The 18378-nt window shown below is 41.3% G+C and overlaps 1 protein-coding gene across 3 annotated transcripts in view; it reads right to left on the bottom strand.

Annotated features, from left to right (window-relative positions):
- The window catches only part of AFF2 (ALF transcription elongation factor 2), a 323813-nt gene that overhangs the window by 121934 nt on the left and 183501 nt on the right, over positions 1 to 18378 (bottom strand). For all 3 annotated transcript variants that reach the window (XM_084213128.1, XM_084213130.1, XM_084213129.1), the window contains exons 5-7: positions 3528 to 3614; positions 534 to 570; positions 223 to 274 (exon numbers count right to left, since the gene is read on the bottom strand). In XM_084213128.1, coding sequence (XP_084069254.1) covers positions 223 to 274; positions 534 to 570; positions 3528 to 3614 — 176 coding nt within the window. The remainder of the gene's footprint in view (positions 1 to 222; positions 275 to 533; positions 571 to 3527; positions 3615 to 18378) is intronic.

Genomic DNA, 18378 nt, shown 5'->3' with positions numbered 1-18378 from the left:
TTCACACATACCTCTGTTAGCTAATGCTTAAAAAGAAGAAACAGTAATAAGCAGTGGAAACATAAAACTGGTTTATGGCTAATTTTTAAGGACTACAGAGAACACCTGAACACCAGGACAAGATTATGAGCAGAGCTAGGTTTTAGTTACCTTTGGAGAAATAAGCTCGTGCTTTATGATAAATTTAAAATGAGATTTAAAGCTGGAAATAATAATACTTACGACTTTTGTGGCACTGACTTAGTTGCAACTTTCCCTGCTGGATCACTCCACTCTGCAAACAAAGGAAACACATTTTCAAATGTCAAAAGATTACTGTAGAATTAAAATGCACCCAAAGCTGTCAGCCCATCTAATTATACTTGGTTTCACAACATGCCACAATGCATAACATGTAATAAAAAAATGGAACTGATCTGCTTTAGCACCACAGAAATTAATTTTTTAGCCTTTGTTTTAATGACATTAAGCAGACAAAAAAAAAAAAAAAAACCCCAACCCTGACTGTTAGGACCAGGATGAAAAAGACCTACTTTGTACATTGTATCCTGAGGTCAGATGTTGGGAGTCCTACAAAGAAGAACACACAAAATGTCAGCCTTAGTTAAATAAGATGAAGAAGGTAAGATATATCTTGGCTTGCTAGATTAAGGGCACTGGCATCATACCAACAGGGAAGGAAGGAGATGGCACAGGGAAGGGATCACAGCATTGTTAAGGCAGCACCAGTGACATTAGTTTAAAAAAAGCATTAACTGTGGAGACAGAGCACCACTGAGGGACCCTTCAGAGCTCAGGCAAGAGCATGTCCTCAGCTGCTGTAAATCTCCACCCCCCTTTAGGAGACAGCACACAGATTTACACCCGCAGCAGCACAACCTTCCCCAGGCTTGGCCATGGATGTGTGCAGGAGCCATCCAGGATGCACAATTTAGAACACAGCATGAATGCAGCTATGCATTCAATTCAGTGCCATTGCCTTTCTGTTGTTTGATCTCACTGCCTGCAACTACAGTAACCTTTTATTGGTAGTCACTGTTTTTATTTGGACTGTGACACACGGGATTTGATAAAGACATGGGAAGTAGATCTTCACCTGATGGAAACTGGTCCAAATCCAATGAAATCAATGGAAGTACAACAACTTAAAGCTAGCAAAGAGTCTGGCTTGCAACACTGAGCATGCTAATGCCAGGATTCTTGTTGGTTCACAATAACTAAGCTGTTTCTTTATTATCACAGTGTTTTCTGGCTTAGTTTTTCTCTAGGCTCTGTAGTCCACAGTGATTGTCATCAGCTTTCCTTCCAAGCTGAGTTTGATCAGTTGAAATTAAGGTGTTATTTACAACCTCATCCTACAGCCAGGCACTACTTTGCTGGAAGTGTTAGTTCTGTAGGATGTTAAAGTCATTAAAACCTTCACTGCACTTCCTCTTAGGGCATTATTAGTTCCCAATATTATATTGTGCTGTCAGTCAGTCCCTTGTGAAGTAAATAATGCCCTAAGAGTAAACATGGCACTTTAAATTTGAATGTCAAACGAATAAATTGTTTTGATAAGCTCCACCTCTTTTATCACACTTTTAAAATGTATGTTTCTCATAAGAATACCTTTATTTTAATAGCTAAATTGAAAACTACTAACAGTGCCCGTCTCTGGTTTATATGGCTGCACAACCTAGCCATATTATGTCCTAGATGCATAATTTGGCCAGCCATAATTGATTTAAAGGGATGTTCTGAAGAGACACTTCTGCTGTATTTTTTAAAGTAAGACTAGCAAACATGAAAACATTTATGTGCTTGCCTATTTCCTGCCATGCTAGCTCAAAAAAAGAGGTCTAATTTATATTTTGTATTGAAGTGATACGGTCAAGAATTTTAGGATCAACATTTAATGTGCCCAGAAATTAACTTTGATGTGGATCTTAAAAGTTCAAAGCCAAATTGATAGAAACAGAAAAGAAAACCCAAAATTTTAGCTTCTCTGAACCTCTGCTTATATGGCTACCAGTGGAGATAATGTCAGTCTGCAGGACTCAAACCAGTTTCTGTAGGGCTCATCAAAAACAGAACACTAAATTAAGAAAAATTAGTACAAATTTACCAGCTTCCAGCAAGTAAAAACCTGTATTCACACAGGTTCACCTTAAAGGGTTCAAGGGACTTTTACCCAATTTACAATGAGGATTATGCTCTTGTAATTATGGACCTACAAGAAAGATGCAGAGGGGCTTTCTGTAAACACATGTAGTGACAGGACAAGGGGAAATGGCTTCAGACTGAGAGCTGGTTTAAATGAGATATTAGGAAAAATAACTGTGAGGGTGGTGAGGCGCTGGAACAGGTTGTCCAGAAAAGCTGTGGATGCCCCATCCCTGGAAGTGTTCATGGCCAGGCTGGATGTGGCTCTGAGCAACCTGGTCTACTGCCCAAGGCAGGGAACTACATGAAACCAGACAACCTTTAAGGTCCCTTCCAACCCAGGCCATTCTGTGATTCAATGACTTCAGATGCCTCACATTGCAGCAGGAAAGTGCAGTGACAGTGGCAGTGCTAGGGCAGTAACCATCACATTCCATTAAAACAAGACATTCTGGGCATGGCTTTGGTTTTGCTTAAGAAGCCACAGATATTGCTAATTTAATTTCTTTCCAACTAAGTATGGTGGCTATATTTCAGACAGGGGAAATCAGTAAGAGCAAAATCACATTCCAGCTTCTAAATCAGGATATGATTGCTTGAACTAAAATGTTAAGCAGTACCAGTTTAATAAGCTATTTTTCAAGATCCTGCCATTGGAAAGAAACTTTTATGTAGCTCTATGACAGAATGGTATAAATTTCCCACCCTGGGGAAGTTCTCTTCTTCCCCAAACATCATCAGCTCAGGTTTTCAAGTCCCAGCACGAGATACCTCTGGCAGAACCTGTCCCAGGTTCAAGCCTGATCTCTAGCAGTGCTACTGGAATCACAGCCAGAAGGCAATAATGCAATGTGGGCTAAGGGCATCTTCAGATCATACAATTTAACAATTCAGTGTGGATTACATGAACTCGAGGCACTCTCTAGGCAGCTGTGCCTAGACTCTGTGCCTCCCTCTGAGGTGTGACACAGACAGATCCCACCATGCTCTTCACATGGCGACCTTTTCAGTCACCATAACTTGACTATGCAGCCAAAACCTCACCATGCAATCAATCAGTAAGTGAGAAAAAAATGTCCATTTCAAACCTTTTCATTGCACAAATCATAATGGAAGAAAACCAAGCAAAATATATTTTACTTGACGTAGAAAGACTCCCATAACAACAGAGATAAAAAGCTCACTTTGCTTCCACTGGGTCTTCTGCAGCTTTAAATAAGCAGTTCTGCTAGTAGCAATGGTCTGATTGGGAATTTCCAACTAAAAATAGTATCAGAATTTATTTTAAGTGGGACCAATTACAAAAATAAACTCTCCAGCAAAGAGCACTCAACAGAACCGAGCAGAATGCTGATCAGGTCATGGTAACAACCCACTTGTACCTTGCTTGGGATAGAAAACTTGGTCTGCTCAGCCTTGCCCGGAGTGTGAATAGCAGTGAGAGGAGGAGGCCAGGAATGGGTCATCTCCTGGGGAAAAAAGAAAAAGTTTAGAAAACAAATTCACGTACATAGAGAAGAAAGAGAGCTAAAAATGGTCCCATCTGCTCCACTGAGCCTGGAGATGCAATTGCTCAAGGAATCCACCCCACCACCCCACACCCTTGGGTCACAGATGAACACCTAAAGAACCCCACAGGCAGAACTTCTCAGAAGGAGAGTGAGGACAGGTCATACTCTTGAAAATTGTGATCATCCCTGTCTCCATCCGAGGGAACTGGCTCCAGCTCTGTGGCCAGCCTGCCAGGCTGCATGAATAGAGCAGGGCTCTACCTGCCAAGCCCAGGCAGAGAGGGGGCCCTCCTGTCCAGCACTGGGTGCAGCCCCATAGGGGAGTGCATGGTGGCAAGATGCAGCCCTATTCAAAACTGCAGACTGGCAAAAGAAACAAGAGGCAGGTCTAGAAAAATCTGGAATGGGCTTGCAAGTGTAGCAGGGAGCAGGGACAGCACCACAGCATCTTCTTGTGGCACTGGCCAAAGGCTCTTGCTGTGATAAGCAATGTCACAGCCCCAGAGCACTATTGATTCCACTTTAAAATGAGGGACTGAGAAATCAGGGGAATCCAGTGAAACCTGCCTACCAGACCATCTAAGCAAAAACCATCCATTTTCTATGTGAGTGTGTTTATTCTTCATTTGTACACTCATGTCCCCATTATCTTTAAAGAAACAACCTGGGTGCCCACAGCTACCAAGCACCAGCACAAGAGCAGCACACACCCACTCCTTCCCAGTGCAGGGAGCTGCTGCCCCAGCAAGCCTGACAGGAGCACACTGGGGTTTGTGCCCATTGGAGCAGGGGGAAAACCACTGAAACCAAGGAACTGCACAAGTGCTGGCTTAGGCAGGGATTGTAAATGCCCTTCTGGAACTGCACAAGTGCTGGCTTAGGCAGGGATTGTAAATGCCTTTCTAATGAGTGTGCTTTATGGGAGACACTGCTTCTTTCTTGCTTATCTTTGTTTTTAATTTAATAAATATCCAGAGAGGCAGTAATAGTTGTCTCTGGCATTCTGTTGCATCTTTGTCTTGGTTGTTCCTCTTTGCCTAAAAAGCTCTGAAAGAGTTCTTTCTTGAGACAAGGGAGGCAAAGAGCAGAAGAGCATCCAGTGCAATGGCCTAACTGCAGTAAACTACATTTCCCAGCTGCTATTATACACTGGTCAAACCCAGGGCTAGTCACAACAAAGCTTATGAACAGGCCAATTTCTGTAGGTAACATGACAGCCACTCAAATGAACCACAAATAAAAACATAACATAATGCTATTGATTAAGAAAATATAGGTGGTGTAAAAAGGACAGTGTGGTGGGTGAATTTTGGCTAAACTCATGCCCTGGGTGGCTACAGCTGATACTAATTATAGTTTACTGAAGACAGAGCCAGCAAGTTTCAGACCTACAGGTGTCATACAGGAGGTCAGGAAGAAGGAAAATTCTGCACCATGGTCAGTGGGACAGGCAGACAGAAAGACTTCTTTGGGCTCATGGGCCAGGCTGCACTCCTGAAAGAACTTCTGGGTTTCTGCTGTGGAGCCCAGGACCAATTTTCACTAGACAAACCCAAATGGTGGCAATGAGGTGGAAAGGACAATTGCTGAATGGCTCATCCCTCCTGGTGTGTGAGGCTGGGGCAGCTCAGTGCCACGACAGGAAGAGCACTATTAAATGGCACTGATTGTCTGACCTCTGCACAGGGAAGGCAGAAAACTATTTAAGCATCCTCTGAACTTTCCTGTGAGATAATATAATCCAAATCCTGCATGCCTTGGCCAAGGCCTATGCCATGGAGGTTGGTTTATGGCAGATCTCTTCATAGCAAAAAGATGAAACAGAGAATGTATCACATAATTAAAGGAGGGCAGGCATTCTGACTGAAGCAGAAATGAAGAATATTCTAGAACTACAATTATAGGCTTGACCTCAGTCTCTTCCTGCCCACACAGAAAATGCACAGAGAGCCTGAGATTCATGGGGAGGTGATGCCAGCAAACATTTCAGAATATTGCCTGTCAAAACACGTGTAGTATCCACTGCCCACCTAACTTGGTAGGCTGAAGTGTAAGCAAACCTAGTCATCTCCCTATTAGGGGACATCTGAATATAAAACAGTGGGAAAAGGAGCCTGCTATTATTTGAGGAAATTCAATTACAATGTAAGAAATTCTGCCTCCACCGATGTTAGGACTATCCAATCTCTGTGTTTACAGAGCGACCTCATGAACACCAAAACCTCTTACAAAGGTACGACCTAGCTACTTGGAAGCATTTCACTTCAATTCTCACTGCAATGAAAATTATTGGACAGAAAATTCCAGATAGGATCACACATGTGTAAAACAAACCTTTAAAGCTCATCTAAACCATATAAACATATAAACCAACACTGTGTGTGGAAGGAGGGAGGAAGCACACATTTAGCTCAAGAAACATACCTACATCTACCTACAGACAGGTGCCAGAGCACTTCTGACCAAGGAACCTTGAGCGGTGGTAAAGAAAGTTTTGAGTTCACTCATCTGAAAAATGTCACTTCAACATGTGTGGGCAGCAGCCCCACACCAAGCACCACACAGCTGCATGCTCCAGGCTCACAGAGCTGAGCTGCAGAAGGACATGCACAAATGGCACTGCTGTTGTCAGTGAAGGCTCAAAATCCCAACCCCACGCCCTGCGGGGACCTGACTGCCCAGCTCGTTCCTGCTCCGTTCCCTCAGCACAGACAGGTTCCTCTGGAGCATCAGGAGAAAAGGTGTCACTGGTTTAATCATCCACATGACTGCACCATTCTTTCTTGTGCCCCAATTTCTTCTGGAGGTCCCTCATCTTTAAGTACTTGCTAAGCTCTGTTTTGTTTAGCTGGTGAAATCTGATATATTCACCTTCTAATATGTTAAAACTATAAAGAGCCACACAGATGGTGTGTGTTGTGTAGACATCCATTAAGATGTGTCTGTAACCACCTCAGTTTGTAAATACCTGGGAAAATAGACCGGGAATTAAATTCATGCTTTTTTCCAGGAAAAGTTAAAACACTTTAATCAATCCAAATTTGGAAGTATTTAGAGATTCCTGGAAGTAAAAATAATAAAAGCAAACATATGAAACACTTTAAAGAGGAATTTAATGGAAACAAAGTAATCCCACAAAATTGAGTTAGGATTTATTTTCACATGGTTTGGACTTAAAATAATTCCAAAATCATGTTAACTGTTGGAGTGGGTAGATGACTGCTATAGAAGCATGCATTTTTTTACAGACCTGAAGATTAAATGAGAAAGTAAACCTGCACTGTTTCTTGGCTTAAAAGTCACTGTGGTCCTCTGATGTAGTAACATCAAGCATCCTCCTTTCTGAAAATTATTTAAACATTGTTTTAATTGACTCCATGTGTTTTATTTATTAGAGCTAGACATGCTTGTCTCTTCAGCTAAGTCTGGGGTTTTTTTGGCTATAAAAGCCCTCAGGTAAGTAACTAAGAAGGACACATGCAGACACGATCTAATGAATCACCCAAAACACAAATACCCCAAGCAAACTTTCCAAAGGATGCAGAGGTACAAGGCCAAATAATGATTTAAATGGAAGGAGAGGACTGGGGAAGGATTTAAACTTGCAAGTTTTTAAAGGAAGAGGTCAGAGAGAGAGAATTGAGTACAGGGGATATGGGGCAGATGGTAAATAGCTTTACAAAACCAGTCCCTAAAATTAATAGCCGCCTTCAAGATTTATTTCCTGTCTCTGTATTTCATTTTTCCATCATTTCCTTCTTGTTCAAAAGAAAGTGTACCGTGTTTTTAAGTACAGATAAAAGCACTGAGCCAGGCTCTGAGAGGCCATTATGGAAAAAAAGCAGCAGGATTGTGTACTCTGCGTTCCTACTGAGGCAGCTTCCCTTCCTAGTGCGCTCTGAACTGCTTAGCCTGATCTAATTTGAAGTCTCCCAAGATACAGGGCTCATGCTACTTCCCTTGGGAGAACTGAGGGGAGACATGAGAACAGCCATTAATTACAGAAAGAGCTGTTCCTAAAGGAGAGAATAATCTGTTCTCCAGCTTTATGGAGGGTATGAACTTCAACTGCAGCCAGAAAAATTCCACTTAGAGGTAAGAGAAAGCTCTTTCATGGTAAGGATCCTGCAGCACTGAAACAGATTGCTCAGAGGGCTCCACGGACTCCATCTGTGCAAGAACATGCCTAAGAACAGATAAGCACACATCAGTCAGGCATGGCTTAGGCAGAATTGATTCCTGCACTGGGACAGGGATCTGTAGGAGATGATGAGGAGATTTCTAAGACCCTTCCCAGCTCTTTTTCTTCTGTAGTTTTGATAGATCACAACTGGTTTGGCCAAGCCCTACCCTTACTGCTTCTCTTGTGGATACCTCCACAAAAAGACAGAAAAACAGAGCAACAATCCCTTTTTTTTTTTCTTCTGTGGCCACAAAGGCAGTCTCAGGACCAACACTTTCCCACATCATTAGAGGGCAGCCAGTGGAGCAGGAGGACCAGCCCTACACATATCACTAGCAATAAATTCAGTCCACTGCTGCTAAAGAGACCTTTCCTGTGATATTCTCTGTCAAATGACCCTCTCTTTTAAATCTTAGCTAACTTTTTGTACTTTTAAATCTTAGCTAAATCTATTGCTTGAAACATCCTCCAGTTTTTGGAGACACAGCATGTTAAAGTTGCATTCAGGAAAAAAAACAAAAAACCATGAAGAATAGAGGTTCTAAGGTTATTACAAACTTGATGTTACAGCTGGTGCTAAGCAACCTACTGCCTTGATTGAATAAAGATAGGAATAAAGACAGCCAAGTGATTTACCATTTATTAAAGACTCCATTAATGATTTATTAATGTTTTATTAACTATTTATCAATGCAACCTTAGTAAAAAGCCTTGTCTTGTTTCACAGCATCTTTCTGGTTCCTGCATTTATACAAAACTGATCAAACTCTCTCTGGTAGGAAGCCAGTAATGCATGAGGGGCAGCCACACTTTCTGTGTGAGATGCATACTGAATCAAAAACCATCTCAGCCTGTTTCAACTTTGGGGGAAAGGCTAAGGAAAGAATGGATATATAGATATATATTTATACATGGAAATGACAAGCAAATGGCACTAAAGCATAATGGAACACAAAGACAATAAACCTACAGGTTGTTTTTATTCATATTTCTTATGAAGGAATGGATAATTTCAACAAGCAGTTGGAAATACCCTGACCAGTAATCTGGCCTGCTTTATACTGCTCAAAAGCTTCCTTAGGAAGGGATTTTGATACATTTTTGGTATTGACATGGACAGATAGATAAATTCATTCATATTCATTGATTATGATGTTCCAGCATTTAAAAAAAATCTCATCATCAAAGGGATACCACATCTTTTTCCCTGTAAGAGGAAAAAAAAAATTAAAATACTTTGGTGATGCCCTCCAAAGAAAGCTATTTTTCCTGCTATGAATGTTAAAGCTGAAAACCTTTTACTCATGCAATTGTTTTAGCAAATTTATTACAAGTGGCTAGTGCCCAGCACATATATTTTGAGGAACAATGTGGTGGCATCTACAATTATGTCTTTGTCATACTACAATTTATCTTGTTACTGTCCCAAAAACTCCTTGAAAGACAATTGGAAATACAGTGCATACATGCATGAGTTTATTATTGAGAAACTAGAGTTGATTCTACAAAAAGCAACCATTTTTCTGGCCACAGCCTAAACCACAGTGTTCACCTGTGGGTTTTATCAATGATGACTAATAAGTTCCCTTTGCCAGCTAGGGAATAGGATGCATTCCATATCATCCAATAATAAATTAATATTTCTTTCCATTTTAACAAGAAGGGGACAGACAAAAATTATATTCTGTGAAAATGAATATAGAAATTGTTTTAGAAGCCAATTGTGGTTGACTATAAATTTTACAGCATATGTTTTCCTTTCCTACTTTGTTAGCATTTGGAAATCCACAAAGAAATATGGGTATTTTCTTTTCCTGTTGAGTTTCTCAGTACTCTATGACTCCTGTATACCTCAAACTTTTCAATATATTTTCCTCATACTGTAGCTTTTATAACTAATAACACTCATATTCTTTGCTTAGAGCATTTACAAGACAATAAAAAAAAAAAGTAAATCATGATTGATGCACTTACTGCTCTAACCAATCTCGTGTGTGTGAAGAAAGGCAATGCTCCATTACAGTGAGAAGGTATCTCAGCTCCAGAGGCTGTTTCAGGGGGAGAGTAATGAAGCCACACCACTTGAACCCACAGTGGATTCAATTTCACCAGTCTGCTCCAGTCCCAAGGAAAGCACAGCCTGTAAAAGTGTGTGTGTCCTGTCCAAGGATGCAGCTCCTGCTGGGCCTGGCCCCAGGTGTCCATGCTGTGCACACAGGAGCTCACCCCTGAGGATCCTCTGTCTAACAGGGTGAATGCTTTTCTCCAAGGTGGAGCAGGAAAATTTTCTTCAGGGTCCACCTCAGGAAGATTATAGGGTCAAAAACTGGCCTGACTGTATGACATTGCCTAGGACAATCAATGCTTCAGTTCAATACCAAGCAGGGTTTGTGCCCTTCAGCACTTTCTCATGTGTTCTTAGCATTTTTAGGAGCATGCAGCACAATCCCCTATGGAGCCACTACAGAGCACCATTATGATGAGCTGCACAGAACCAGAGATCTGCATCCTTACTCCTGCCAGGCTTAGACTCCCAGTATGAATAAAGTGTGTGTAAGACATGGGGAGTTCACAGAATGTAACTGGCAGAAAAAATCACACAATGTAAAAAATGAAGGAGGACCCTATAGCAAACCCACAGGACGGCTTTCTTGACAAGTTTTATGTGATGAGAGAACTAAGAGCTCAGTGGAAAACGGGGATGTTGGAACTCATGAAGTCAAAGGTAGATACACCCAGCACGTGTGACAGCCTCTCTGACCACCATGTCTCTGTCTTCCAGCACTGTCTGAGCTTCCAGCCAAAGCCCAGGACACGAGCAGGAACCAGTGCTGTCTTTGGGATGAGCCATGAGCTCCCAAATGGTGCAAAGGCAGGCTTGTGCTGAGCAGGAATAATGACACTGACTGGAGTGGTAACTCTGCTTCCCAGCCAGGACAGGCAGGATGAATCCTGTCAGCTGCAGGAATGTGGGGTCTGTTAAGGACAGGCCATAAGGATTGTGTGCAAGGAGAGGATGATCAGAGTTTTGCCAGGCACACAGGAGGTGTTTCTGCTCCTGTGTAACTGTTCCTCTGCACAGACCTACTGATGGGTCAGGAACATCAACAGTCAGGATGGGCCAGAGGCGAGGTCCTGCTCCTCTGGGATGCCACAGACAGTGTTTGGTGTGTGTCTGTCACAGAGCACTTCAGGGACACCACGGCAGTCATGAGGGCAAAATGCTGATCCTCCATCCTTGCAAATTCTCAGCTGCGCTGGGACCTTTTCTGCTTAATACAGCACCCAGAACTGGATACTGGGTTCACACCAGCTAACACCAGTTTTAGAAATCAATAATACACCCATAAATATTCAGGTACCTGCAGTCACATGTACCAAACCCAGTTCCAGGAGGGCAGGCATCCTCCAGCTGTCACTCCTGGTGGCTGAACTAATAATGGCTTTGCTGCCCAGTACACAGAACCAGACCCTGCTGTAGGCAGCATGGCCAGTGCAATGCCTCCTGCTCTTGGCAGCTTCTCAACCCCACTGAGATGCACTGCCATATCCCACTGATTTTATTTATTCAAAATAATACTTGCTGGTAACCACCCCCAGGGATGGCACATCTTATTGTCACAAGGGCCCCACGAAGTAGGAAGCATGCATTGAACTGTTAAATACAACATAGCATCCTGGCACTACAAGAGTATAGTATAAACAAAGGCACAATAAGTCATAAAAAGCTAATTCTTTCAAAAGTTACTAATACCAACATATAATTTCATCTCTGCAATTTAAAAAACATTGGCAAAAAACCCATTCTCCAAGCAAATAAGCAACTGTGTTTTGAAACTATTCACTGCTGGCACTTGTTTAAGGGAATCTGGTAATTTGTTCCATCCATCCTCAGCTTCACAAGCAAGAAAGCATGTCTTGAATTGCCTGTTTTCTTCTCTGAAACTTAGGGTTCACACCAAGAGGAGAGCAGAACTATAATTTACAGTTACAAAACAAGACTACTCCTACCCTGAGGCGCTCCACTGTGTGCATTTATACAATACATTACATCATCTCCTTTACATTGCCAGATGTAATCAATTCATGGGTTTTTCCATACAAGTACAACAGGGTGTTATATAGTTACAGGACAAGACCTTATCAATGGAATTTATTATAAAATGCATTAAATTTCTGAAGCAACTTACGGCAGCATAGTGAAAAAATAAAATCTCCAAATTCAATATCAGGCAAAATTAGATTGCTAAACCACAAAACCTCTTGTTCTGTAGGCTTAGCACAGACACTGTGTAAGTTGTATATTGTGCAATAATTTTTAGACCCATGTAACCAGATTAAAACTTACATCCTGACAATATGATGAAACTGAGTCCAAAAATAATGAGGAATTTGAAAGCTTTAACTTGTGCCAGAAAATACCAGCTTTGCCCTTAAAACAGGAGCATTAATTACCTGAAACAACATATAGGGGAAATTAAGAAACCAAGTTAGGCAACTCATTTAAATTTAAAGCCCAATTCTTTTGTTTAAGCCATGATTTGCTTTCATTAAAATTGGACTCTGAGTTGTTACTCATCAAATACAAAGAAATGAAGCTACCACACACTGTACAATACACACTGAAATCCTTACAAAAGCTGTTTCTTTGCCTTCCAAACCAAGACTCTGCCAGATCTCTTATTCTGCTTGCCACACAAGCAGTATTGCAGCAGGGTTTTCCTGTGGGGGTGTGCCAGGGTAGCATTTGTTTTTGATGCTGTTCTTACACAACCTCATCACCTCCACTGTAATGCTGTTAAACCAGCGGTCTGAGGCTGAAGTGAAGACGCAGTGAACACCTAGAAAAGCTGAAACCTGCCCTTACAAAGCTGTCTTTTTCCACCATTCCTTTTCCTTTCTATGTGATGCTCTCCCTGCCATGCGTCTCAGTTGAGAACTTGCTTCTCCCTTCATGCATGAAGAATTCACTTTCCCCTGTGAAGAATGGTTATCTTCCCATAAGTGCCTACTTCAGGAACTGTGAATGCTCTGCAGGGCGCAAACTGTCTCGCTTTTTGTCTTATGCAATGCCTAGGGCAGTGGTAAACTTCTGAATATCGTCTGAAAATGTGGAATAGAGATTATGGGCTGAAAAATCCAACGGATGCATCTAAAATGCATGGATTACACAGGCACAGCTTGATCAGTATTCAGCAAGCCTGGATATACAAAGCCTGATGACTGGTTCCTCTCATTTTGTCACCTTGGTTTCCTCTGTAAAATTAAAAATCTTAGCATGTCTGCCAAACAATACTTTATGGGTCCTCATCTGCAACACAGAGGTGGAGTCCCTGCTGCCTCTCATGCTCAAGCCTTTAATTCTAGTCTCTTACAGAAAGACCTAACCAGACACCTGAAACCCTCTCATGCAACCTGGCATTTATTATAGTAATTTTAGCCTTTAGAAAAGAACAAACATTTCAGTCTGAATTTCCTTTTCCTCACTTGCACCTTGAAGCAGGTCTGTTCCTGCATCTGTGTGTCCTGTAAATCATGCCAGCACTCCCCTTTGATCCACTCCTGCTAAGCTAACAGGTGTAGAAAAAATGGATGTATGTTATAGAAGATGTTTTGATACAACATATACTTTTTTGGCATGTCAGCCTTATCCAAATAAGCCAGCTTAAACAGTAAAGAAAACTGAAGCCAAAGCATGCTGAAGTCTTTTTTGATCTCCTTTAAGGTATGGAGGCTTCAGAGTATTTCTGGTAGACAGATTCCCACTGTTGCATACATTTGATTCCTCATTTCCCAGCATGTTCTTTCTTACTGAGCTAGTTGGAGGCTGGGAACGTTAAATACTTGGGACTGCCACTAAGACATATGACAGCTGAGGATGCCTGGTCCCACACAGAGCAGTCCCAGTGTCTGAAATCAGTGTGTTCTGACTGTGCACCAGATTGATAGAGTCTCCCGTGTCTGCATTTTTAAAAACTTCTGACAGCAAACTACATTGAAACAAACTAACTCCTAAAAACAGGGCTGGAAAAGGGCAAAGTCCGTAACCTTCCTGTCTCAAAGCACTACACTACTTCTTTTCCCACAGGAAAATCAATGAATAGGACACAAAAGGCACAGCACTGAAATGCTGTAAATTCAGTGCTCCACCATTTAAACATCGGATCTCTACATTACTAGACGATGACATGTATTGTCTTTTTTGCTTCTAGATGGCTCAAAAGGAATAGCAAAGTGTAATTAGTAATAGTTTATCAGAGATTGTGTGAGCAATTTGGAACAAACTTGGAGCAAGCCCAAGAAAAGACCACCCAGCAGACCCATGGCTGCCTAGTTAGCTCCAAGCAGTGCGAGCAAGCCACAGCTCCAGCTGGTGTCAAACACTGACAGCTACCAGCTACCAAGCAGAGATGAACTGGAGTACACATGTCAAAGGATGGTGGGGGATTTTTTTTTGTTTTGTTTTGTTTGTTTTTTAAGTACAAAGTTCAATGTATTATTATATTCAAGCAACTACCAAAAGGAGTTGTTGATCTCACTTTGCTAGAGACACACACAAAGGATGGGTGCAATAACATGGCATTCTTTTTGAAGGGTAACTTGTGTTGTAAGTGAAAGATGCTAGAAAACGACAATGCTGCTGCAAAGTAGACAGAATGATACATTTAGTCAGATTCCCAGTCTAAGCCTTTTCAAAGAACACAAGCAGTTAGTGCAACATTCCTTAGGGTTCCTGCATCCTTTCAAACATGATCGCTTTCTTGTAGTTTACACTTATCATATTAAGAAAAATGGTAATGAGGAGATCATGACAACCTCTTTTAAAAGAAACAATGACTCAATTGCCAAGGAAAAAAAAAAGAGTGATAACTATTTTCATGGAAAGAAGCCTCCAGTGAACGCCTCACTGTTGAAACTATGCTCTTTGTTTTTGTCTGAACTCAGGAATGACAAGGGGCTGCTCTTCAAAAAAATTCTGAGCACCAGTTTTCATTTGATTGGTACATTACTTTTTCAGATAACTGGCAGTTCAGACCTCTTGTTGAAAAGATTAGAGACTCAAGAGGCTGGAAATGATAAAATCCTGGAATAAGTGGGAAGGGATTAATTGGCTTGATTAAAAAACAAAAAAGGCACTACTGGAAATGAGCCTACAAACCAAACATGAAGTGTTTTTATCCTAAGGCTCAGAAGAGTATTTTTAAAGGTTACTGTACCTTGGTGTACACAACATTTTCTTTAGTAGGATATACTCATGGCAAAGAAATTAACGGACTACAAAGCCCAAAGGGGCTTTTAACGCTCAATGCTTGTGTAATAAATGCCATCAGAAGATCTCAAAGCATCCCTCACAAAAGATCAGTACCTGCCATTTTCTGGCTTGGCTCCAGAGATGACATTTGGTCCACAGTTTAAACCTCTCACTCAACCCACAGCAAACACAATGAAAACAACTCTCCCCATTTTTTTCCCTGTTAACCACCCATGCCAGTCTGCTATGCCCTTGTGGGTTCACGTTGCTGCTGCTTCACCCTGCAAAGTACCAGCAGGTATTTCCACCTCCCCAACAATATTTGCTTACACATTGAACAGAAACTTTGGAGCAGGGAAAACATTTAATCAAGAGCTGTAGAGTGTTGATAAGAGGTTTCTAATGACAGCCACACCAAGCCCTGGCCCCAGGAGCTCTGGAAGGCCACGCAGGGACACTTTCAGCAGGTAGAATATTTAGGGTATGCAGAACGTTGAAAAAACAAATCTGGGCACTTGGCTCAGACCTTCAGATTGTTCTTTGGAGATAACCTTTCTCTCCTGCCTCTGAACAATGGCCAACAAACATCTCAAGGCCCTGAAGAAATCAAATCATCTTCATTCTAATGCTAGAACCTGAGATTTTCTTCAGCTGACTTCTGCAAAGCTGGGTGCCTGTATGACTGCTTTTGAATCAAAAAGAAATGTGAGAAATTCATTAAGGAAAAAAAAATACAAATCCCATTCTGGTCAGATTTTTCAGTTATCCAAAGACGTTGTTACACCCTTGACAAATCAATGTGGCAGGATCTACTGGCTAATTAAACAAATGTGACAATTTTACTGTGATAATTTGAAAACACTCTAAAGTGCCACCTATCCACAGTGTGCATTCTTCTCAAATGTATATTAAAACCTGTGCAGTGTAATAAGAAATTGAAAGGAACTTACATATTCAATAAAAACACAATTATAAGCATAATTTGAAATGTACAGCTAAAATAGATTGGAAGTTCATAAGGTTTCTCAGAACATTAAATTCAATGACACACTTTCTTTAAAGAAATGTTAGAAATTCAGATAAGCCACAGTATGTAGCATAATTTTAAATATCTGATAGAGCCTTGCTTTTGCCCAGTTATCACACCAATAATTCCAGCTGAGGACATCAATGCATTTTGCTAACAACTAATTTAACTTTCAACAATGGCAGTGTGGGTGAGGTTCTATTTCACCATTTCACAGAAGGAGCTATAGTGGAGCAAAGGGGCATCTCAAGGTTGTTCAGGAAGATCAAAGGTAGGATGTTTTATCCGAGTCTGTGTATTCAAGCATTTATTGAGAGGGTGTTCAAAGACATGAGATGATGAACCATACCAGTCTTTCACTGTCAGATTTGAAGTGGTGTATTCTGAATATTCTGACAGCTGAACAATCTCCACAGGTAAGAAGGAAGATGCCTTCAGAAAGAGCTCTGCTGACTGTGGAGCAGGACAGACCAATGGCACACAGCAAAGACATGAATTCTCCTCCCCAAAAGGCAGCTTCTAGAGCTATTCTCACTGCAGAATGTGGAACAACTTGAACTTAAGACAGATGATGATCACAAGACTGCCTGACCACATCAGGCTCCTTCCACAAACCTCATGGGGGCTGGCAAGTCTGACTATGCATCACCACTTGACTCTTCCCAAGAAAAAGTTCACCTGCTTGTCCAAGGGGTCTCTCAGGAGGAAATAAAATAAATTTTGGTCCATACATCAGTTGGTGTCTGCATTCTTGCCTTAAGAAGAAGTTAGGAGTGGCTTCAGTTAAACTCAGACCTCACTGCATTATGAAAATGGCAACAAGCACTCCTGGTGACTGCTGTAACAGAACACTTCCACCCACCTCCGAGCCCAACAATGGGATTCAAAGCTGAAACTTCAAGTTTTCTCCAGGTGTCAACTTTGTCCTGTGCTCTTTACTTTTCCTCAAGGAGTTTAAAGGAGTAAAGCATCAAAAGTTGCAACATGCAGGTGTAGATAAAGCATAAAGGGGGAAACTGAGCATGTCTCAAGTACTTGGTGTCTTTTTGATCCATCACTTTAATTTCCCTAGTGCTTTCCTTACATGTTTCTTTTAACCGTAAATTATTTTTTTATTGTCATAGCCAGAAACTTCAGAGGGGAATTTCAAAAATGTAAGCTCTTGAAACGGTTTCTGAAGGTATGTTTCATCACATCTCCCAGTCCAGTCTTCCCTTGGACACTACCAGTGTTCTAGCCCTTTCCTAGTCTGCTTCTCTTGACTAATTGTGATTAGACTAAGTTATCCTTCATGGAGCCCATGAGCCTCCTCAGCAGTGCTGACTTACAGGGAAGCTTTCTACCAGGAGTTAAATCATGCAACACTTGCCCCCAGGGCTGCAAAAATGGAGCTCTTCCCATTTGGGAGAGAAAGAGCCACAGATGATGTTACAGACATTTCAAACCAGAATTGTTTCTAAAGCATGCATTCATTTCAGAAAGCCTAACACAATTTTAATATGTTTTCAATGTCTTCATTCTGTGCCGAAAGCAATTTGTAATGTAGACTACACATTCTTAATCTATTTAAATGAAAGGCAACATTGCTAGCAGTTTAAACACTCAGTGCCCATATTTACCATGTTTCACTTTGACAGGACAAGATGAAATAACGAAAATGATTAATCTGAGACCAGAGAAATATTCTACTACCTGTATCTCAAAATAGGACTGGATTTTTTTGTTTAATGCTCTGTCAGTAAGCTGTGCAAGTGGAGTATGAGAGCTTCAGATGGCTTTTCTGCTTGGCCACACTGCAGACTGTCACTTTGGAATCAGCAGCAGCACTCTAGGACAGACACACAAGAGGCTGTGGAGTTCTTAATCATGTTTTTATACCACATAAACTCATGAGCCCACAAGGTCCTGAGGAGAGGATACCTGCTACAGCTAGAGCCAAACACCACAACACTACAGTAGTGTTTAAAATATTCCACCCAGTTCAGCACCTGGGGCCTTTTTCTGTTCATGGGAGCATACAAAAGGTCAGAGTTGATCTGACATGCCAGATTCCTTGGGTCTGTTTTCTTTCACACTTTCACTCCAAGATAAGGGAATTACTCTTTTGTTACAAGGATGAAAAAGGATGGGAATTCAGGTCCCACGGGTCTCCAAATTGGGAGTAGGAATCTTATTTTTATGACATTCTCTGCTCAACTACAAGACTCCACCAAATTGTTTTCCCACATTTTTCGTCTCTTTCACTTTTTTCTGAAACTTA

The sequence above is a fragment of the Fringilla coelebs genome, assembly GCF_963513975.1.
Source record: "Fringilla coelebs genome assembly, chromosome: 11".
NCBI lineage: Eukaryota > Metazoa > Chordata > Aves > Passeriformes > Fringillidae > Fringilla > Fringilla coelebs.
The sequence above is the reverse complement of the archived record's forward strand: the minus strand, read 5'-3'. Positions and strand labels throughout refer to the sequence as shown.